At 42.3% G+C, this 20,980-nt stretch overlaps 1 protein-coding gene across 1 annotated transcript; it reads right to left on the reverse strand.

Annotated features, from left to right (window-relative positions):
* Positions 1 to 1,615: 1,615 nt before the first annotated feature.
* LOC143030383 (uncharacterized) lies at positions 1,616 to 20,705 on the reverse strand. The gene is made up of 3 exons (XM_076193535.1): positions 20,557 to 20,705; positions 10,386 to 10,821; positions 1,616 to 3,235 (listed from the first exon to the last, which is right to left on the reverse strand). Exons 2-3 carry the CDS (start codon positions 10,710 to 10,712, stop codon positions 3,053 to 3,055), a joined length of 510 nt encoding a protein of 169 aa, XP_076049650.1. The 5' UTR covers positions 10,713 to 10,821; positions 20,557 to 20,705; the 3' UTR covers positions 1,616 to 3,052.
* Between the last annotated feature and the right edge of the window lie 275 nt (positions 20,706 to 20,980).

The following is a 20,980-nucleotide window of genomic DNA, read 5'->3' on the forward strand; positions in this document are numbered from 1 at the left end:
TTTATGAACTCTCAATAATCCCAGTCGAACGACACTACGTTTCGTGAACTGAATGACAGATCACCTTCAGCGGTGGTACCAGACGCTTCTCATAGAAACCTCGGCTAAGGAATTCTACTGTTCGCACGAAGCCTCAAGAATTCACTTCAAGTTCAGACCTAATGTCTGAGAACTCGACCAGGTAAGTTCTCGGACGTTCTTGTAATAGATGAATCTTAATTACCATACCTCATGGTATGACTGCATAATTCACCCAGGATTCATATTTTCTTTTGGGACTATGCGAGTTTTCTCGGCGTTATGCATTTTTTTTTTCTCTTTTTCCAAGTGTGGAGACATTTCTGGTGAAAAATATAATTTTGCTGATAGAAGACGAGCCGGGAGGGTGATATGCATATAAAATAAAGAAGAACACAGTAACACTAAGTTTAATTACTGGTGCGGGGCAGTGCCCATAGTAACATATCCATAAAATTAAGTATACATCATTACATTCAGCAATGGTCCGCAGGCAGGTAATTTACATACCAACAAGTATCAACTAGTTTACATTAGCCATACTACAGTATAGACTTTGTGCCAATGCAGTATGTCAGGCACACCATTTACTAAACAATGTTATCAATCTTATCGTTAAACAATTTAGAATATCGTCACCCTCATAAAGAAATTGCCTAAGTCATCCTTTCGTTGATTTTTGCCTAAATAAATTCTTCATCGCGTGGCAGCTCCTAGTGGTACAATTGCCACTGTCACTGTTTGAGTAGGTGAAAACTACTAAGGAGTAACGTTACGTACATTTACAAAATAGAAAAAATAGGATTTTTTGTTGTGTTTTCTAAACGTTAGAAAAATAACTTTGGAACTTTATGAGGCTGACGATTTATGTTAGAGAACAACACGACAATGGTGATATCCTAATGTATAAGAACAACGTGCATTGCATCTTAGGAAAGAAAGAAAAAAAAATGCAGTGAACAAGAAAATTCTTTATCCTTTCGTCTTTTGTACCCTCTAAAGACAAATATATCTATCTTGATAAAAGAAAAGGGAAACGGAACCCTTTATAAATGTGGTAAAAATCAGATTAGATAAACATCCGTACACAGATGAAATAAACCAGGAAATCCGAATTATCAACGGAAAGGAAAAACATATATGTAACGAAAAGGCCAATAAGCTATAGACGAAGCCATTTCTAGACCCCAGAGTATTTTTTTTTTTAGTGATCAAGTCGGTGATAGAGAAATAAAAATATAACGCGCAGTCGACCACGTCTTTCGTTTATACTGCATTCAGGTGATTTTACCTAGCTGGAAGGAACATTCACAATTAAACCCTATATCATTAACATAACTCTTCATAAACTAGTGTACAAACACTTGAATGTACACACACATACACATACGCACGCACACACACATGCACAAACGCACACGCACAAACACACACGCACAAACACACACACGCACAAACACACACACGCACAAACACACACAAACACACACGCACAAACACACACACGCACAAACACACACACACGCACAAACACACACACACGCACAAACACACACACACGCACAAACACACACACACGCACGCACACACACACGCACAAAAACACACGCACAAACACACACACACACGCACGCACACACACACAGGTCAAGGGCCTTATTTCAAAGGGAAGCTTGGGGAGAATCTCCCTTATTAATGTTATATCAAGAGGCAGGGGGCTTAACATTTTTTAATATCATCTAAAACTTTCCGAGTAGTTCAAGCAGTTTGTATGACATTTCATGATTTCAGTAGAGGCATTTAACATACTGGTCTCCTGTGGGAAAGAAAATGATAGTTTTTATTTTGTTGGTGTCATGGGAACGAAGGAGAGTTGAGGAGTGAGATTTACAACTCATGACTTAGACATGATCCATTGTTAATTTACTTCCGTTTGCCGATGGTGGGATCTTTATACTTGCAAGTATCAACGTGAAATATTTTGATGCCGCAGCCTCGTAAGCCACACTTTTTCTAGCAAACAAGGTCACTGACTGACACACACACACACACACACACACACACACACACACACACACACACACACACACACACACACACACACACACACACACACACACACACACACAACTCGTGGCGCAGTTGGTAGAGTTCCCGGCTGCCACTACGGAAATCCGGGTTCGAATCCCTCCCAGGTCTGAAATAATTTCGGTATCGCTGCGCTTGGGATTGTTACTCCAACTCTCGTGGGCGGGGAGTTGGGTGTGTGTGTGCGTGTAAGGTCACAGTATTACATCCATAGATCGTTCATATGAGCTGTGAGCTCTCTTCCGGGAGGGAAATAGCTGTCGATCACGAGTCCAACACGTAATACAAGACCATGGTGAATATCTCACCCACTCGCGCACACACGCACACGCACACACACACACACACACACACACACACACACACACACACACACACACACACACACACACACACACACACACACACACACACACACACACACACACAGAACCTGACCCATGCTAAATCAGAACTGAAAATGTGTCCTTTTGTTGCATTAATACAATGTTGCTTAAAAGAAATCACATTTACTGTAAGAGAACTAAACCACAAAGAAATATTCCAAATACTCAATAAGGAATGATATACTTGCATAGTTTTGACATAGCATGAGTTAGGTTCAGGTGTCCTCAATAAACGTGAAGAAGACAGGAGAACACTCAAACCATTCAGGAGTTCGATGGGTATCCATTTCCCTAATCTGTAGCACCTTTTTCGGTTGCCCTAAAGACACCTTCCGACTTCGGGTGCCAAGAGTGAACAAAAGTTTTGTAGCGTCTCGGTGTGACGTCATCGTGGATGTATAGAAACGTCACAGGTTATGTTAGGCCTTGAACTCGCGCCCCTGAGGTATCACAGCTCTTTGATACAGCTTTATATGCTGGGTGTCGTTTTTCTTTCATCCTAACTGCTGCTAGATGATTTCAATTAATTTCCGTGGAACCTCACCTCGGTAGCGATGGGGTCAAGTGTGTCGGGGAAGGCTCAGTGGGTCGTCGTTCTTCAGGTCATCGCTCTTCTTTCGGAGAGACATATGGGCAGCCTTCATGTCTCTCAGCTTATGAAGCCAAAGTTGCTCTTCCTTTGTCAGATGCATAACCTTTCTGGGAGATTTGTCTTTCTTCTTCTTTATCTTGTGCTTTCCATCCTGGTAAAAAAGGAACATGGATGAATCAGATTAAAGCAGAAGAGGCGGAGGGTGAACAGATACCTTAGTGATAGATTAGATTAATAATTTTTGTTATTTTTATTACTGTTATTATCAGTTATCCTTCATTATTGTCATTATTATTACTATTACATTCGTTGTCATTATTATAATTCATTATTGGCATTATCATTTCATTATTATCATTATCATTATAATTATTGCCATTGTTAGCATTCATTATTGTCGTTATTATTACTACTACATTCGTTGTCATTATTATTATAATTCATTATTGTCATTATCATTCAATGTTATCACTGCTATTATTATTACCATTCATCGTCATTATTATTAATTATTGCCATTATCATTATTATAATCATTGCCATTGTTATAATAATTAATTGTCAGTCATTTTTATTATCGTTCATTTTTGTCAGTGTTTGATCTTTTGATTTCAAAAGTTTGATCTTTTGACTTCAAAAGTCCATCACTCGTTCACCGAATCTCATTAAAGATATTGACAGATTGGAAAAAGTACAACGGCGAGCCACAAATCTGATTCCCAAATTTCAAAAATAAATAGTACGAAAATCGATTAAAACATGAATCTGTTTTCCCTAAAAAAGTGTGGACTCAGAGGTGACTTGATACAGGTCAAGATTCTAAAGGGAATTGACATCAAAAGTGACAAAATTTTCACACTGAGAATCAGACAAGAACCAATGGTCTCAAACTGTCCGGAAATAGATTTAATTTGGAAGTGGGTAGAAACGACCTCGCCAACCGTGTAGTTAATGAATGGAATAAACTTCCTGCAGAGGCAGTGCAATGTAGTTCAGTTTGAAGCTTTGAGAATCATTTGTAACACCTAAGCAAGATGCTGTAATGGCTATAATTTATTTTATATTTTGTTGTAATTTGTCCATTTATTATTAATTGCTTGATTCTCATTTATTATTAGTTATGTCAATTTATTATTTACTATTTACCTGTTTATTATTTAACTATGTATTTTATTTATTAATAACATTATTATAGTTTTTATTTATTCGTTTATTATACTTTTTTTCGCATCCGACCTAGATATGGACCAAAAGGTCTCCTGTCGGCATGCTCCGCTTTTGTAATACTTTATGCTATCATTGACAATAATGGATAGTAACTGAGGAGGCGGCGGTAAGGGGAAGATGGGCAGAGTTGCTAAATTGGGAGGATGGAGGGATTGGTAGTAGCAGTGGGAAGCGGTAAGAAAATTACAATGATGAGGAAATTAGAGGAGAAATAAGAAGAGGCGCAAGTAGTTATCAAAATTATTAAAGTAGGTGAGGCACCTAATTTAGATGGATGTCGTGTGGACTGGCTATTGACATTGTTTAATATGTGTCGAGTGCCACTTTACAAGGGGAAAGGGGACAAATGTGAGTAGTAGTTTCAGAGGGATCAGTTTGTTGAGTTTAGTTGGGAAGGCTAACGGGAAGGTTTTGAGATGATTAGGAGAGGAACAGAGGAAGTAATTGGTGAGGAACAGTGTGGTTTTAAGAAAGGTAGAGGTTGCGTGGATCAGGCTTTTATGGTAAGGCAGATGTGAGAAAGCTTTAGGAAAAGGAAAGGATGTTTTTTGGGCCTTTATAGATTTGGAAAAAACAGGAACTTTACGGGGTTTTGCAGATATATGGGATTGTGGAAAAACTATTACGGGCAGTCAAGATTTTTTTTTTTTTTCTTTTTTTTTTTTAGAGCAGCAGAGCCTGTGTTAGAATTAGAAATGGAGAGAGCGAGTGGTCTGAATGGACTGCGTCAAGAATGTGTTGTCTCCGTGGCTGTTCAATGTGTACATTGATGGGGTGGTGCGGAAGGTAAAGAAGAGGGTAATGGACAGGGGACTGGAGATTGTTAAAGAAAAGGGAGAGAAGTGGGAGGTGAGCCAGTTGTTGTTTGCTGACGACACTGCTTGTGGCAGGGTCAGAGAGGGGGATTAAGGGAGTTAGTGAAGGAGTTTGGGAAGGTATGCGATAGGACAAAGTTGAAGATAAACGTGGGTAAAAGCAAGGTGATGAGATGTACAAGGGGAGAGGATGGGAATGAGTTGGAAGTAAGTCTTAAAGGAGAGAAACTGGAGGAAGTGGATAGTTTTAGATATTTGGGGTCGCGTGTGGCAGGAAAAGGAGTGGAGGTAGAGGTAAATTGTAGATTGAGAGAAACAAGTAAATGGATTGGGAAATTAAAGAGTGTCATGAGAAATGTGCATTTGGGAATGGATGCAAAGAGGAGATTGTATGAAGGCGTGGTTGTGCCGACGGTTTTCTATGGAGCAGAGACCTGGAATTTAAGAGAAGTTGGATTGAGTGAGAAACGAGAAGGTGGGGAAGAGAGCGGGAGTGTAAAAGATGACAGATAGGGGTGACGAAAGAGTATTGGGATGGTTTGGACATATGGAAAGAATGAGTGAAGAAAGATTAGTAAAAGAGGTATGGAAGGTAGAGGTAGATGGAGTGAACTTCAGGGGATAACCTAGGATGAAATGGCTGGATGGGGTGAAGGGGGCTTTGAGCAAGAGGGGAATGCCTGTTGAGTAAATAAGGGAGAGGCAGGATATAGGGATGAGTGGAAAGTGGCTGTGCATGGGAGGGGCGGGGAATAGGGGTAGAGGGTGCTTATGTGTGAATTATAATTTGACGCAGCCCGAAGGGATGTCTCCCCGTCTTCTCTTTTTCTGCATGAAGGGAAGGAGAGGGGTGGGGGTCTCCGATTAAGTGAGGGAGGAAAGGGTGGTGGAGGGGAGTAGAAGGGTTGGGAATGGTTGCGTGCCTTCGTCTTTGCTACCTCTCTTGTAAAGGGGAGGAAGCTCTTGGTATAAAGATTCGTTGTTATTGTTTTTTATCATTATCAATCATTATTATTATCAATCATTATTATTCTCATTTATTATTGTCAGTTATAATTATAGATAATTGTTATCATTACTATCATTATTGTTATTAGTATTAGTATAATTTTATCGTCAGTATCAGTATCGTCAGTATCGTCATCGTTATCATCATGAGGAAAAGAAAAGTAAAAAAGAATGAAAGAAAACAGAATAAGTAGCTACAGCAGGTAAAAAGAAATGGTCACTGAAAAATTATGAACCGACAAAACAAAATACATACATATACCAAGGCTTTTTTCCCCCTTACCAGGGGGGTAGCCAAAAAGGACAAGGCACAAAAACATTCCCACCCATTTCATCCCCGACAACACTCCACACCCCTCCACCCTCCCTCCCATCTTAGCACCTCCTAGATGACGGGTCATCTCTGCACCCTGTCCACTGCCCTGGGTCAGAAGCAGTGTCGCAAGACACAGTACATCCACAGCAAGGCCGCTTCATTAAATCGGCGACCCCCCCCTCTCCGTCCCCCCATATAAAGGAGAGGACGGGGAGAAATCCCTTCGGGCTGCGTCAAAATTTTTTGCTCACACACACTACCTCACCCCCATTCCCCCGTCCAATCCACCTCATGCATCACAACATTTTCCATATACAACCATTCTCCATTCACCCCTGCCTTCTGTCCTCTCCCGTCCTTCCTCAACTGACATTCCCCTCTTCCCCAAAGCCCCCTTCACCCCATCCATCCATCTCATCCTAGGACGTCCCCTCATGTTCACTCCCTCCACATCTGCCTTCCATACCTCCTTTACTAGTCTTTCTTCACTCATTCTTTCCATGTGTCCAAACCATCCTACTACTTTCATCCACCCTATCTCCCAGCTCCCTTTCCACCCCTGTTCTCCTCCTCACTTCCTAATTTCTCACTCTATCTAGCCTAGTAACCCCCATCATACTTCTCAGACACTTCATCTCAAACACATTCAAGTTCCTTCTCTCTTCCTCTCTCATGTTCCATGTTTCTGCTCCATACAGTGCTGTTGGCACAATCACTCCTTCATACAGTCTCCTCTTAGCATCCATTCTCAGATTCCTATTCCTCATTACACTTTTTAAACCACCAAGGCATTTACTCGCTTCTCTCAATCTACATTCTACCTCCACCTTCACTCCACCCTTTCCTGCCACATTTGCACCCAAATATCTAAAACTATCCACTTCCTCCAGTTGCTCTCCCTTAATGCTCACTTCCAGTCTACTGCCACTTTCACCCCTTGTACATCTCATCACCTTACTTTTACCCACATTTATCTTCAGCTTTCTTCTATCACACACTCTCCCAAACTCTGTCACCAGCTTCCTCAATCCCTCCTCCGATCCTGCCACAAGCGCAGTGTCGTCCGCAAACAACAGCTGGCTCACCTCCCACTTTTCTCCATTTTCCTTAACCATCTCCAATCCCTGACCCACTACCCTTGCATTCACCTCTCGCACCACCCTATCCATGTATAAGTTGAACAGCCATGGTGACATAACGCATCCCTGACGAAGTCCCACCTTTACCTCAAACCACTCACTCTCTCCATTTCTAATCCTGACACAAGCTCTACTACTCTCATAAAAACTCTTGACAGCTCCCAGAAGCTTTCCTCCTATCCCGTATATCCGCATAACCTCCCACAGTGCCTTCCTGTCTACCCTGTCGTAAGCCTTTTCCAGATCCATAAAGGCCCAGAAAACATCCTTCCCCTTACCTATAGCTTTCTCACATATCTGTCATACCACAAAAATCTGATCTACACAACCTCTACCTGTCCTAAACCCACACTGTTCCTCACCAATTACTCCCTCTGTTCCTCTCCTAATCCTCTCAATCAAGATCCTCCCATAAGCCTTCCCAACTACACTTAACAAGCTAATCCCTCTGAAACTACTACATTCACACTTGTCCCCCTTTCCCTTGTAAAGAGGAACTATACACGCACTCCTCCAGTCCTCTGGCACTCTACCCTCTCTCCAACAAACATTAAATTACCTCACCAACCAGTCCACCATCACTATACCTCCTTTTTTAAGACATTCTGCATGGCATCCATCCAGACCAGGTGCCTTACCTGCTTTCATCATCTTAACTGCTGCCTTCACTTCATCCTTCCTTATTTCTCCTCCATTTTCTTCACTCATCACTCTCATTTTCTTAGCATTTCCCACTGCAGCTATCTTTCCCTCCCTATCCTCCTTCACATTAAGCAAAGGAAATTCACCAAAACAAGAGCAGAAATATGAGGAAGTAAAAAATATTTTTTCTTTTTACATTGATATGAAAAATGTAATGGAATAGCTAAACTGTTCTTTTCCTTTGGAATGGATGAGGAGGTTGAAGGAACGAGTCAAGCAGTAAAGCCTTGGTCACACTATCACGACTCAAGTGAGTTCGTTTGAGTAGAAACAACTTCGTTTATAATTTTCATTTTTCGAATCTCCAAATGTCATATTACCTTTGCGTCATATGTTGAGAAGCTGAATGACGAACTAAGAGAAATTAAACCTATACAAATATTAGATGCATCGTTGAATTGTCCTTAGTAAAATCTAGAATAGGCGAAGTCGTCCCGCAGCTTTTTAAATCCACAATATTTGACGAGAACCGTGTTAGTATGACTGGGGATTAAGACACGGATAGACGGATGCAAGAAGGGTGGTAGGAACATATGGTATATAGGGAATGGGGGTGGGCATAGTATAGAGCACAGTGAAACAAGTACTTCTGTGGAGGAGCAAATTGCAGATTCGGGGAATCAGATTGGTTGTTTGTTTGAGGAGTAGAACTTTTCCCACTTAATCTGGATACCACCAGGCTATTTTGTCCACATCCGTGGTACCTTCTTGGCAACGAAAAGGTTAAGGTCAAGGTCCACCCCGTCCTTATCGCGTTACTCCATCACTTGGACATCGTTCAGGCCGACAGTTCGGGCGCCACAGTTGGAAATGTGAAAAATCGGAGAAAAGGCTCAACTTTGGATAGTCGCCACGCACAGGCTCAGGCTCCTCGCAACTACAAGTACCTCGCTGTGCAGTGCGCCCGACTCTCTCCCTCTGGGGTAAGTTTGGGCAAAATCTGTGACCTGATTTTGCTCAAAATCCGCGGGCAACTGTAAGGAATTTCCCTCTTTGCTACCAAGAATGTACCAATTAACAGTCTGGATGTCTGCATGCAAAATAACATTTGTTTTGTTTTTCATACAAGACCTGTTCGATATGGGTGACCTTGGGGAGATTTTTATATCTTGATCGACATAGCTCTAAGATACTCAACAAAGTCATGGTGTTATCTCTATGATAGGGGAAAGGTTGAACAATAATGGATGGCATTTCAATCACCTGAGGTTTGGGGATGGTATCGCTCATATCAGATTTGCAAAATATGTTCAGTGATTTCAACAAGGAAAGTCGCAAAGTGGGTTTGAAGATGAATGAATATAACCAAAGCCATATTTACTTAAACTTTAAAATTAACACTGAAAAATAGAAGTGGTGCAAGTAGGGGTAAAAAGAGAAGACTGGAGTAAAATATATTGTGGAGGGGGTAAAGAAGCGGAAGTAGAACTGGGTTTGGTAAGTAGCCAGTAAGGAAAATGAGAGATTGGAAGCCGCGAGATTGGAAACATGGAGGAGGAAGACCTGACAGAAGGTGTAGAAACGTAATAGAGAGGTTTGCAGGAGTGATATAACAAGGGTTGGCGCAATCATAAAAACACACGAAACCATCCATATACCCCCCACCCACACACACACATACCCTCTGTTGATGATAAGGATAAAAATAATGTATGATACTGATGATGATGAGAGAGGAAGATATAAGTGATAATGATGATAGTAGTAATGACGATGGTAATGACTATATATTGCGTTGATGATGGAGTATGAAGACAGGGAAGGAAATAAGAGTAAAAAAGAAAAAGGAGGAAGGTGAGGAGGAAGAGGAGTAGAAGGAAAGAGAAGGAAAAGAAGAGGAGGAAGGAAGGGTGAAAGAGGAATTGGGGAAGGGGAAGAAAAAGGAGGATGATAAAGGGTAGGAGGAGAGGGTAGAAGGAGGTAGAAAAATAGGGTACAAGGTCGGAAGAAGCAGGAGGAGAAGAACGGCAAGGGATAGAAGGAGAAGAGTAAGGGAGGAGGAGGAGGAAAGGTAGGAGAATAATAAGGAGGAATAGGTGGAGGAGGGTCCTGTAAAGAATAAGCTAAGTTTCGCGCAGGCATCAGTTCTCTCACCTTAGACTTCTTCCTTTCCTGAGCTTTGGCAACTCTTCTTTTGTGTTTCTTCTTCATGCGGGGCTTGCGACGACGCTTCCGATTGGCGCTTCTGTTCACCAGAAGCCTTGTGCTATGCTTCTTCTGAAGTCTCTCGATCTCGGTCATGTCCATCTGTTTCAACTTGTTCTTGAGGTAGAGGTTCGTCATGATAGACCTCCGAAGATTCTCTGGATTATCCATTCCAGTCCATTTGTGAAGGATGAATACTGTGAGAAAGACTATGACCACAAAGACACAGAAGAGGAATAGACAATCGAAATAGCTCATTCGATCGCATCGTTTCATGGTTCTTGATGTCCGAAGGTTCCGAGGTGAAGGTAAATGATTCTAGACTCTTCCTGGTTCTTCGAAGCACTTCAAAACCGGTGTCATCTCGGTCTCCTGGGGGCAGCAGCTGTAGGAGACAAAGGGTGACAGTCTTAGTGATCAGATCTTTATAGGGCGTAACAGATTTCGTATTGAGGTGAGGACCATATTCATAAAGATTCTTTGAGGTATTTGTCCTTGTGTCGGAATTCAATTGTAAGTTTTCGCAACTAGAATAGGCAAAGGGTTAAATCTGATTTAATTTTTTACCACATTTTTACAACATAATGAAATCAAACCACATTATAACATCCTGTCAGATTTATAAATTTGCTGAAATTAAAAAGGTGGAGTGTTTTTACACTAAAAGGCATTTTTGTGTCGTTCATTCTTTACAAACATAACCTCAGATTTTTGAATTCACATTTTGCTTTCAAGTTACAATACCAGTGAACTAGGTAATTGCGTAACTGCAATTGCCAGAATGGATACGTTATGTTTGCACCCAAACTCCAATCACTGGTAAGGAAGGTAAGCCAGAACATGCGACTGGTACTTTTAACCTGTCCCACAATCATATGCTCTATCTCACTTATGAAGAGAAGGAAGAGAGTAAGAGGTCTAACAGAAACCTACGATATATCGGAGATTAAAAGCGTGAGAGGAGAGTAGTGATTGTTTACGACAACAGGTCTGCAGCTATAAGGATGCATGAACATTTTATGCTTAACTACGGTGGTTAGAGTGTGATCAGGGAGGACACTTCCTTATTTAGGGTTCAGATTTCTTTTAAGTTTAAGATAAAGGGGAGAGCATCCTGAAAGGAAGACAGGAGGAGAAAGAAGACGGGGACGACAACCATTGATTACTTATTTATTTTTTGTTTTTATTAATGCAAAGTTTCAACTCTTTCGTATTTTGTTCTGGTCCTTAGAAAGTATTGGTAAGTTTTATGTTGTCGTTGACTCTTGTTTGCTTAACTTTAAGAGAAAGAGAGGGGTTACAGTGGCAAATGAACTAGTATTCTTAGCATCTCATCAAAGATGAGTTCCTAAAAGAGGAGGGAGATTTTGAAATGTGATAGGAATGTTACAAGATATTTGTATATTTCTATTTATATAAGGGAATTTCATTATTGTGGAGAATATGGCGTCCTGACCTTCGATCATGTGTAATTTTAGTTGGCGTTTTAAATATGTGTATAGTGGAAATCGATACATCATAAATCTATAAACTTAAAGGTAAGTGAAACCAACTGGAACGTGGTTTAAAACTATGGCGACTGAAGATCGAGGACATTGAGAATTGGTCATTGTTAACGAACAAGAACAAGAGCGTGATTACAAAAAAGCACATGAACGAGTTAAGTAATATAGATCGGTCAAAGACGAGAATGGCAATCATGAACGAGATATGAGAGTAGTGGAAGATATAGTAAAGAGCAAAAACAAACTAAAAACGCTAAAAAAACAGACGATTCTCGCCGAGGGTCAGTTGCAGCGTGCATGTATGGTAATTACGTGGGGGTAACGGGCGTCTGTTCAAATCCTAACCACAGGTCAAAGGTGAGGAAGGGTATTCTGTGTAATGTCCCCTCAACTGCTGCTCACTTTGGCTCTGAGGTGATCTGAGCATCACTGCATCAGCTTCCTCCGGGTACCGTCACTTCAGTGGTATACCATTGACCCCTCTCTGTGTTCATGGAGGAACTCTTCTGGACCACCTGCAAGGTTGACGTAATGGGGGATACTATAATCCCGCAGACCACGAAACTAGTTCTGACGTTGGCATTCTGACGAGTAGAGGTCTCGCCTCTCTCTCTAGAGATTAGAGAATTACGGTAGGGGGAGTGTCGGAGGTATATATAACTGATATTCTGAAAAAAAGGGACGGCTTCATCTAGGCCTCATGTGAAAGTGAACGTGAAAAGTGCCATAGTAGATGAATAAATTGCTATGAAAAGTGCTGGGGGTACCAATAGGTCTAAGAGAACAAGGGTAAGCCTTAGCAGCCCTGTACTTCCCTCCCTCTACGAATGACCCCCGCGTGACATTGTGCGTGTGTGTGCTGTAAAATGCACTTTGAACATCGACGATTCTAAATCAGTTAGAATTATTGTGTATGCCACCCTCACCACGATTTATTGACCTTAGTGCGCTTGAGTTGCGGCGTCGGTTCGACCCGATGAAAGTGCCGTGTGTTGAATTTGAATTTTCGGTGATCCGTGTCTACCCGAGTTGCGAGGCTAGGGTTCTCAAGATGTGAAGCTGTAAGAGACGCTTGTCCTCGTGCGCGCGAGCGTGTGCGCGTGTATTTACCTAGTTGTATTTACCTAGTTGTGTTTTACGGGAAGGGGAGACACGCAATTATTTGAAGAGCATCTGCATCCTCGATGGAAAACTAGTATCCATTGTCAGGCTCCGGCCGGAGGAAAAGCCGGTAAGAGCAATGCTGGTGTTGCTATCCGGTGGATTTCTCACTGGACAAAGGGCAGCAGTGCCAGAGAATTTCGACAACCAGGAGATGTCTAGGCCTAACGAATGAAACAGTGAACCGCGTCATAGTAGATATGCAGGGACCGCTCCCTGGGGGAACTGGGGCTAGTACAGTACAAGCTCACCTCACCTCGCTTCTGGGGGAGATACCAGAGATCACCCTATTGAACTTAGATGTGAGTGCCCCCCCCCACCCTTTGGGGTAGGGGGGGGGCGCCTGGATCTCACCATGCTCTGCACGTGCATTGCTGATCGTGCTCATTGGATGGTGGACTCTCAGTTCACTAGCGACCATTTTGCCCTACTCATGACTTTAGCCGTGAACCTTCCCCACTCCACTCCCCTACCTCGGCGCTGGAATACAGGGAAGGCCAATTGGATACTTTTTCAGGAGGAACTAGACCGCTGGTACCAGTACTACGTCCCCACACAGAACATAGACGGTCTACATCAAGACTTCGTCGCAGCCGTCCACGCCGCTGCGGAACGAGCTGTCCCCAAAACAAAGCTAGGTGTAAATCGGTATGCTGACCGGTGGTATTACAACGGCATCGTAAGAGAGCAGAATCACCGAATCAATGTATTCCGTAGCTTCCTATGAGGCCATCTATCCCTTGAGACACGAGCCCTCCTGCGCTCTGCCATTAGGCATGCACGGGCGGTCACCCACAGGATCTGGGAAGAAAAGTGGCTGGGATGGTGTGCCATTTTTTCTGCCCAAACTTCTGCTGGCGCCCTCTGGAGAAAGCTCTTTTCGTCCGACTTTTGAGCGGTCCAAGGGTGAGTGAAATAAAGCCCTCTCCCTTGAGTGTCCTAGAAGCTAAAGGAGACCCCACTAGTCACTACCGGAAGATCCATGTGGTGAATGTGATCCGTACCTTTGAATTCCGAAAATTGGTTCGGCAGCGTGCTCTAGACGGCTCTTGTCCAAAATATGCCCTCCCTCCCACGTGGCGATCTCTCTGTGTCAGCTTTAAATTTTTCCACCACAATGAAAGGATGTTTGATCACGACCCGGCACGGCTGCGAACCATGGTCCTTGAGGCCATAAGGTCCATCACCCCTCCAGCAAGCCTGTCGCACTACACGGACGGGTTTGTGGATCCCTTCACGGGAAGGTGTGGCGCGGCTTTTACAACCGCCGATGGGATGACTGCGCTATGGAGAGTGAGTGACGGAAGCTCTACTCTTCAGACGGAGCTTGCTGACATCTCCAAGGCCCTGGACCACGCTCTCTCTGCTGGGCAGGGGAGCAGTCGTGATCCACAGGGACTCAAGAGGTGCTACTGACGTCGTCCGGTCCGAGAAGACAACAGAAGACGTCTACTTAACGATATCAATCCAGAACTCGCTGCACTTGTTGGACCAGCATGGAAGGTCTGCGACATTCCACTGGATCCCCAGTCACATCGGGATTCCAGGGAACACTTGCGGATGATGCTACTAAGGCAGCGACGAGGTTCAGCACAATCACACTGTCCCTGGCACCTACGATCACATGGATCAAAGGAGTTACCAGCAAGAAGGCCAGATTAATGGCCAAGGCCAACCACAGGAGCAAACTTCATAATTATGAATCAGCGCTGTGGTACTACCTCGTCACTTGGTACGAGAGAGTTCATCTGCCTCCGGGTAAAGAGGCGGAATCTACAGTCCACAGGATCTGCGTAGGATATCGCTGTGGGTGGTAAGTGCTACGTGCGGGAATAGACAATTACGAACGCTGCAAACTCTGGGGTACCGAGGTGCAACAGCCCCTCCATCACTACCTAATAGGGTATAGAACCACGGCTATCCTTTACCTTGGACTCAACCCGTTACTCTCCTCGGTTGGGGTGGCGCGGCACCTCACTGTAGGGTGCTCCCATTCCCTGAGATTGGAGTGGCATCCCCCGTCTCCTGAGATCGGGGTGCCACCCTCCGTACCCTGAGATCGGGGTGGTACCCCCACTAATGACAGTGGCTTCGCGGAAGCCACAAGCCGTGTATATGAGCTGTTGCGGACCATCTGTAAGGTTAAGGTCCGAGCGGGTGCTGGACCCACAAGTCAAGAAAAAATAATGTAAAAAAAAAAAGAAAAAGAAAAAAAAAAAGAAAAAAAAAAGTTAAAGGTTAGCTATAGTAAGTCAAAAGAAGAGACAATTAAGTTGGAGGAGAACGTGAAGCAAATCAATAAGGCCAGGGAAAACGAAGAAAATACTAGAGGAATCAAATTAGGACAGAGAGGGTGAGTTAATCTACATAAAAAAGGAAAAAGTTCATTTACAAAAAATCATGGAACAATAAAAAGAAGAAAAGGAAGATGTAGAGAAGGAACTGGTAAGAATACAAGTGTAGAGAAACGTTGATAAGAAAAGTAGTAGACAAACGAATTTTTTTTATAGTTGTAGGATACAAGAGGAACAACTATCAATAAAAAACGACATAGAAAAGGAAGAAATAAAGAAAAATAATACAAGCAATAATTGGTAATGAGCAAGGAATATATATATGAAAAAACATGTGAAGATAGTTGTTCCTGTGAGTAATTGGAATGTTCTACAAGTTAAAAATCGTGATACTAAGACAGTCGTGGCTCTTTGAAACAAATCACATCCAGACCGTGTCGTATGTTTTCTTTCATTCAGAAATACAATATTGGTGTGTTGGTTGTCGGAAAATGTAGTGGATATTATTTTTGTTTGTACTATGATATCTGTAGCGCCGCGACCAGTCCAGTATCTTGAATGGGGTTCTAGTGACCATGAGAGTCGGAACGAGATAAAAATTTTTAGGAGTTTGCATAGGCAGTTTGTAAGTGCAATGGGTCGGTAGTTGTTTGTAGAAGTTTTGTCTTTTTCTGGTTTGGGGAAAGGGATGATGACGACTTTTCTCTAGGGGCGGCTGGGAGAGTGATTTCCGTCCATATTCAGTTGAAGTTTAGTGTAATTGATGTCGCGGTTAGGTGTAGGCGTATCATATATCTGGAATAGGAGCAGTTGTCTTATATTTGGAGTGGGAGGCGTGATATTCTGGCTGTTAATGGTTGGTTGTAGTCTTGAAGAAAGTGTGGTGTCTCAGATGATGGTTCTGATTCAAGGATGAATAGTGGTCTATTGACATACGAATTTAGGTCCACATTTTGTGTGGCTAGGTTTAGAGATTATTTGATATTGCTTCGGGCGGAGCTGAGGGTTTGACCGTTGGTTTGGAAAACGGGAAAGGGTGGTATGAGGGGGTTTTATTAGATTTTTTCTTCAATATTTTGGAAACAGGGGCTTGGAGGGTGATTGATGTATAAGTTTGCCAAGTTTACATATGTACATAAATGCACACACACACACACACACACACACACACACACACACACACACACACACACACACACACACACACACACACACACACACACACACATTTGTGTGTATATATGTATATTATATATATACATCTACACACACATGACAGAATTGAATAGACACAAAGAGAAATCGTTTAATTTATTAAACAAGCAATTGATACAATTAAAATGCTTATAAATGGTCACAATGTGAATAACTAATACTTGGTTGACATCCCCTTTGCTTTTTTTAATGCAAGGACCCTTCTAGGCATGCTAGTGATTAGTTCACGAATATCATCTTGAGGGATTTCTTGCCATGTTTTCCGTAGTAATCCTAAGAGTTCGGGCTTTGAAGATGGCTTCCTGTTCTTTTTGCGAAGTTTTCGGTCTAATATGCCCCAGAGGTGTTCAATAGGGTTCATATCCGGGGACTGACTTGGCCATGGAAGTTTCCTGATCCCATTTTGGCTCAACCAATTTTATGTTGCATGAGCAGCGTGACAAAGAGCTCCATCTTCCATAAATAGGAAGACATTTTTACTCATTCTACCACTGGAGAATATTGGAACAGGTCCTTCCTTTAATATAGAAACATATTTGCCTGAATTGCTATTTCCTTGACACTCCATAAGCTCTGATCCACCATCACTCCAAATTGCACCCCACACCATTATTGAAATGCCCCCATGTTTCACTGTTGGCTGCAGTCTTTTGACTACAGAGAAAATGACAGTGCTCAAAAAGGCCACAGGTCTCTCCACCATCTCAACAGCCCAATACCTTCTGCGCTTGATATTGGCTGTTACTAACGAATTTCTCTCATAGTTCGAAAAGCGTGAAAATGATTTGTTCCGATCCTTACCCCTTGCCAACTGGTGGGCTTGGGCCTTGTGTAAAACAGGAATTGGGGTCACAGATTAGTGATCTTTCCTATCCTCGGGAATCAGTTCGATTCCAGGTTTCAAGGCTTTTACAGTCTCTGTTGGTGTAGTGGGTTAAGGCTCTGTGAAGGTGATCTTACGGGTGGCCGAAAGCAGTGGGTTCAAATCCTGCATGCGACTGTCATAAAAATGATCAGATTGATGTCGCTGTTACTAGCGAATTTCTCTCATATACATATATATACATACATAAACATATATATATATATATATATATATATATATATATATACATATATACACATATATACATATATATATACATATATTATATATATATATATATATATATATATATACACAAAAAACATACATATACCAATGGCTATTTCCCTCTTACAAGGGGGGTAGCAAAAAATAAAGAAATAAATTAATAAATAAAATAAAATGAATATAATCCACTCCCCCATTCATCCCCCTCCCCCCTCTTATCTTGGCTCCTCCTGGATGACGGGACATCGCTACATCTCGTCCACTGACCTGGCTCAGAGGCACAAAGCACAGCACATCCACAGCAAGGCCGCCTCATTTAATCGGCGACCCCACACTCCGTTTCCTCATACAAAAAAAGAGAAGACGGGGAGAGATCCCTTCGGGTCGCATCAAAATATCATTAACACACACTCCCTCACCCCATCCACCCCACTTCCATGTAACACAGCATCATCCATACACAACCATTCTCCATTCCTATCTTCTGTCTTCTCCAATCCCTCTTCAACAGACATTCCTCTCTTTCCCAATGCCCCTTTTACTCCATCCATCCATCTCATCCTTGGTCGCCCCCTCATGTTCACTCCTTCCACCTCTGCCTTCCACACCTCTTTTACTAATCTTTCTTCACTCATTCTTTACATGTGTCCAAACCATCCCAACACTCTTTCATCAACCCCATCTCCCAACTCCTTTTCCACCCCATTCTCCTTCTCACCTCCTCGTTTTTCACTCTATCCAGCCTAGTAACCCCTATTATGCTTCTCAGGCACCTCATTTTAAACACATTCGAGTTCCTCCTCTCTTATGTTTCAGCCCCATACAGTGCTGTCGGCACAACCACTCCTTTATACAATCTCCTCTTAGTATCCATTCCCAAATGTCTACTTCTCATTGCGCTTTTTATTCCCCTAAGGCATTTACTTGCTTCGCTCTATCTATATTCTACCTCCACCTCCACTCCTCCCTTTCCCGTCACATTTGCACCCAAATATCTAAAATCATCCACTTCCTCCAGTCTCATAATACTCGCTTCCAATTTGCTACCACATTTTCCCCTTGTACATCTCATCACCTTACTTTTACCCACACTTATCTTCAACTTCTTTCATACACCTTCCCAAACTGTCACTAACTTCCTTAATCCCTCCTTTGATCTTGCCACAAGCGCAGTGTAATCAGCAAACAACAACTGGCTTATCTCCCCCTTTTTTCAAATTTCTTCAACCATTTCCAATCCCCGACCCATAACCCTTGCGTTTACCTCTTGCACCACTCCATCCATGTATAAATTGAACAGCCAAGGCAACATAACACATCCCTGGTAAAGTCTCACCTTTACCTCAAACCACTCACTCTCTCCATTTCTGACTATCACAGGCCCTACTACTCTCGTAAAAACTCTTGATTGCTCTTAACAGCTTTCTTCTTTTCTCATATATCTGCAATACCTCTCACAGTGCCTTCTTGTCTACCCTATCACAAGCCTTTTCCAAATCCATGGAAGTTCAAAAAACATTCTTACCTTTTTCTAAAGCTTTCTCACATATATGCCTCACCACAAAAATCTTATTCACGCAACCCCTACCTGTCCTAAACCCACACTGTTCCTTACCAATTACTCCCTCGGTTCCTTTCCTAATCCTCTCAATCAAAACCCTCCCATAAGCCTTCTACACTCCACTCAACAAACTAATCCCTCTGAAACTACTACACTCACACTTGTCCCTTTTTCCCTTGCAAAGTGGAGCTATACAGGCATTCCTCCAGTCCTACGGCACTCTACCCTCTTTTAAACATTTATCAACCTCGCCAGACAGTCCACCATCACTGTACCTCCCTTTTTTAGACACTCCACATGACATCCATCCAATCCAGGTACCTTACCTGCTATCATTTTAACAAATGATTTCACCTCATCTTTCCTTATTTCTCTTCCATTTTCCTCACTCACTGTCATTTTCTTAGCACTTCCCACTGCAACTACATTTCCCTCCCTATCCTTCTTCATATGTATATAATGTACATACATAAACGGATATATACATAATACATACATATAGACACACCTTTGTATGATATGAGGTGTATTAAGATTTATGTTAAGTAATGCATCGTTCTTTAAGGATTCTTGAAAGCGCATGCTCTTACAAGTTCCACACAAGATTACATGTGTCATGCGTCTGCGTGGCAAGCGTCTGCGTGGTATGCGGCCTCGTGATATGCGTCTGTGGCAACACGATGTCCGTACAATTACTCCCTGTCGCATGCTTGAATAATTGCTTTGCAAAGTCCAGTTAATTCATCGAAATAGTCGATACAGAATTTTTGAACAAGCAGAGTATATACACGAGGAATTTGGCATTGCCTAATAACGGAAAAACAATATCTGAGCAATATTACTACCTGTAAACAGTTCTCTTTCCCACTATAGGGGTATCCTTTTATTGTGTAATATACTCGTGTATCGATTATCTGTTTATCTATTTACTCATTTATTTATTTATTTATCTATTTACTTATCTATTCTTCTATTTACGTATTATTATTGTATTTATTTATTCATTCATCTATTTAGTTGTTTTTTCTATCTATTCACCTATTATTATTGTCTTTATTCATTCATTGAGGTTTTTACGAACGTGGCACAGTATCACATACTCAGAACTGGAAATCGTCTCCTGTTAAGGCAACATGTCTCCAGGTTGAAAGCCGCATTCAACATTCAAATCTTGCCCTGGTGGTCACAAGCCCTCAGGGAACAGTGCCACGTTGCAGTTGCACAAATGAGGGCAATATTCGACCTCTTTCTTTCGACTCAACCTTTTCAACGCCTGAAAATAATCAATTACCTTATCTGGAGGAAAACTTTAGGGATGTTATGGTTCTCCCAGCTGAGGATGGGTGTGGAGGTCCTAGGATGGAAGAGTAACGCGGCGTGTTCGAACACAACACAGTACTCGGGTGTATGAGTGGACTGGGAACAAGATTCCAACGACTACCGTCCTGCAACACTTGTCTTTTTGTATTATGCCACAGCTGTATTATTCTTCCCCCCCCCACACACACAAGTGCACGCACATGTGTGAACACATGTACGAACTCACGAGTAAACCCTGACAGTTGTGTACATGAGTGTGTATATAAGCACACCCTGTAGGGTGAGTGTAGACTAGTGTGTATCAGCGAATATGTATCTACTGTATAATTATTTACATCAAGTTATTAACATACGCGTGCGCGGACATATGCGCGTACTGACGCGCGCGCACACAC

This window comes from Oratosquilla oratoria, chromosome 1 (genome assembly GCF_046742065.1).
Source record: "Oratosquilla oratoria isolate Oo_2021 chromosome 1, ASM4674206v1, whole genome shotgun sequence".
NCBI lineage: Eukaryota > Metazoa > Arthropoda > Malacostraca > Stomatopoda > Squillidae > Oratosquilla > Oratosquilla oratoria.

Excerpts from the sequence above, each read along its gene's own strand:
- LOC143030383 (XM_076193535.1), bottom strand. The coding sequence starts at position 10,712 with ATGAAACGATGCGATCGAATGAGCTATTTCGATTGTCTATTCCTCTTC. Across the intron at positions 3,236-10,385 it reads AGGAAAGGAAGAAGTCTAAG|GATGGAAAGCACAAGATAAA; the intron begins GTGAGAGAACTG and ends CTTTTTTACCAG.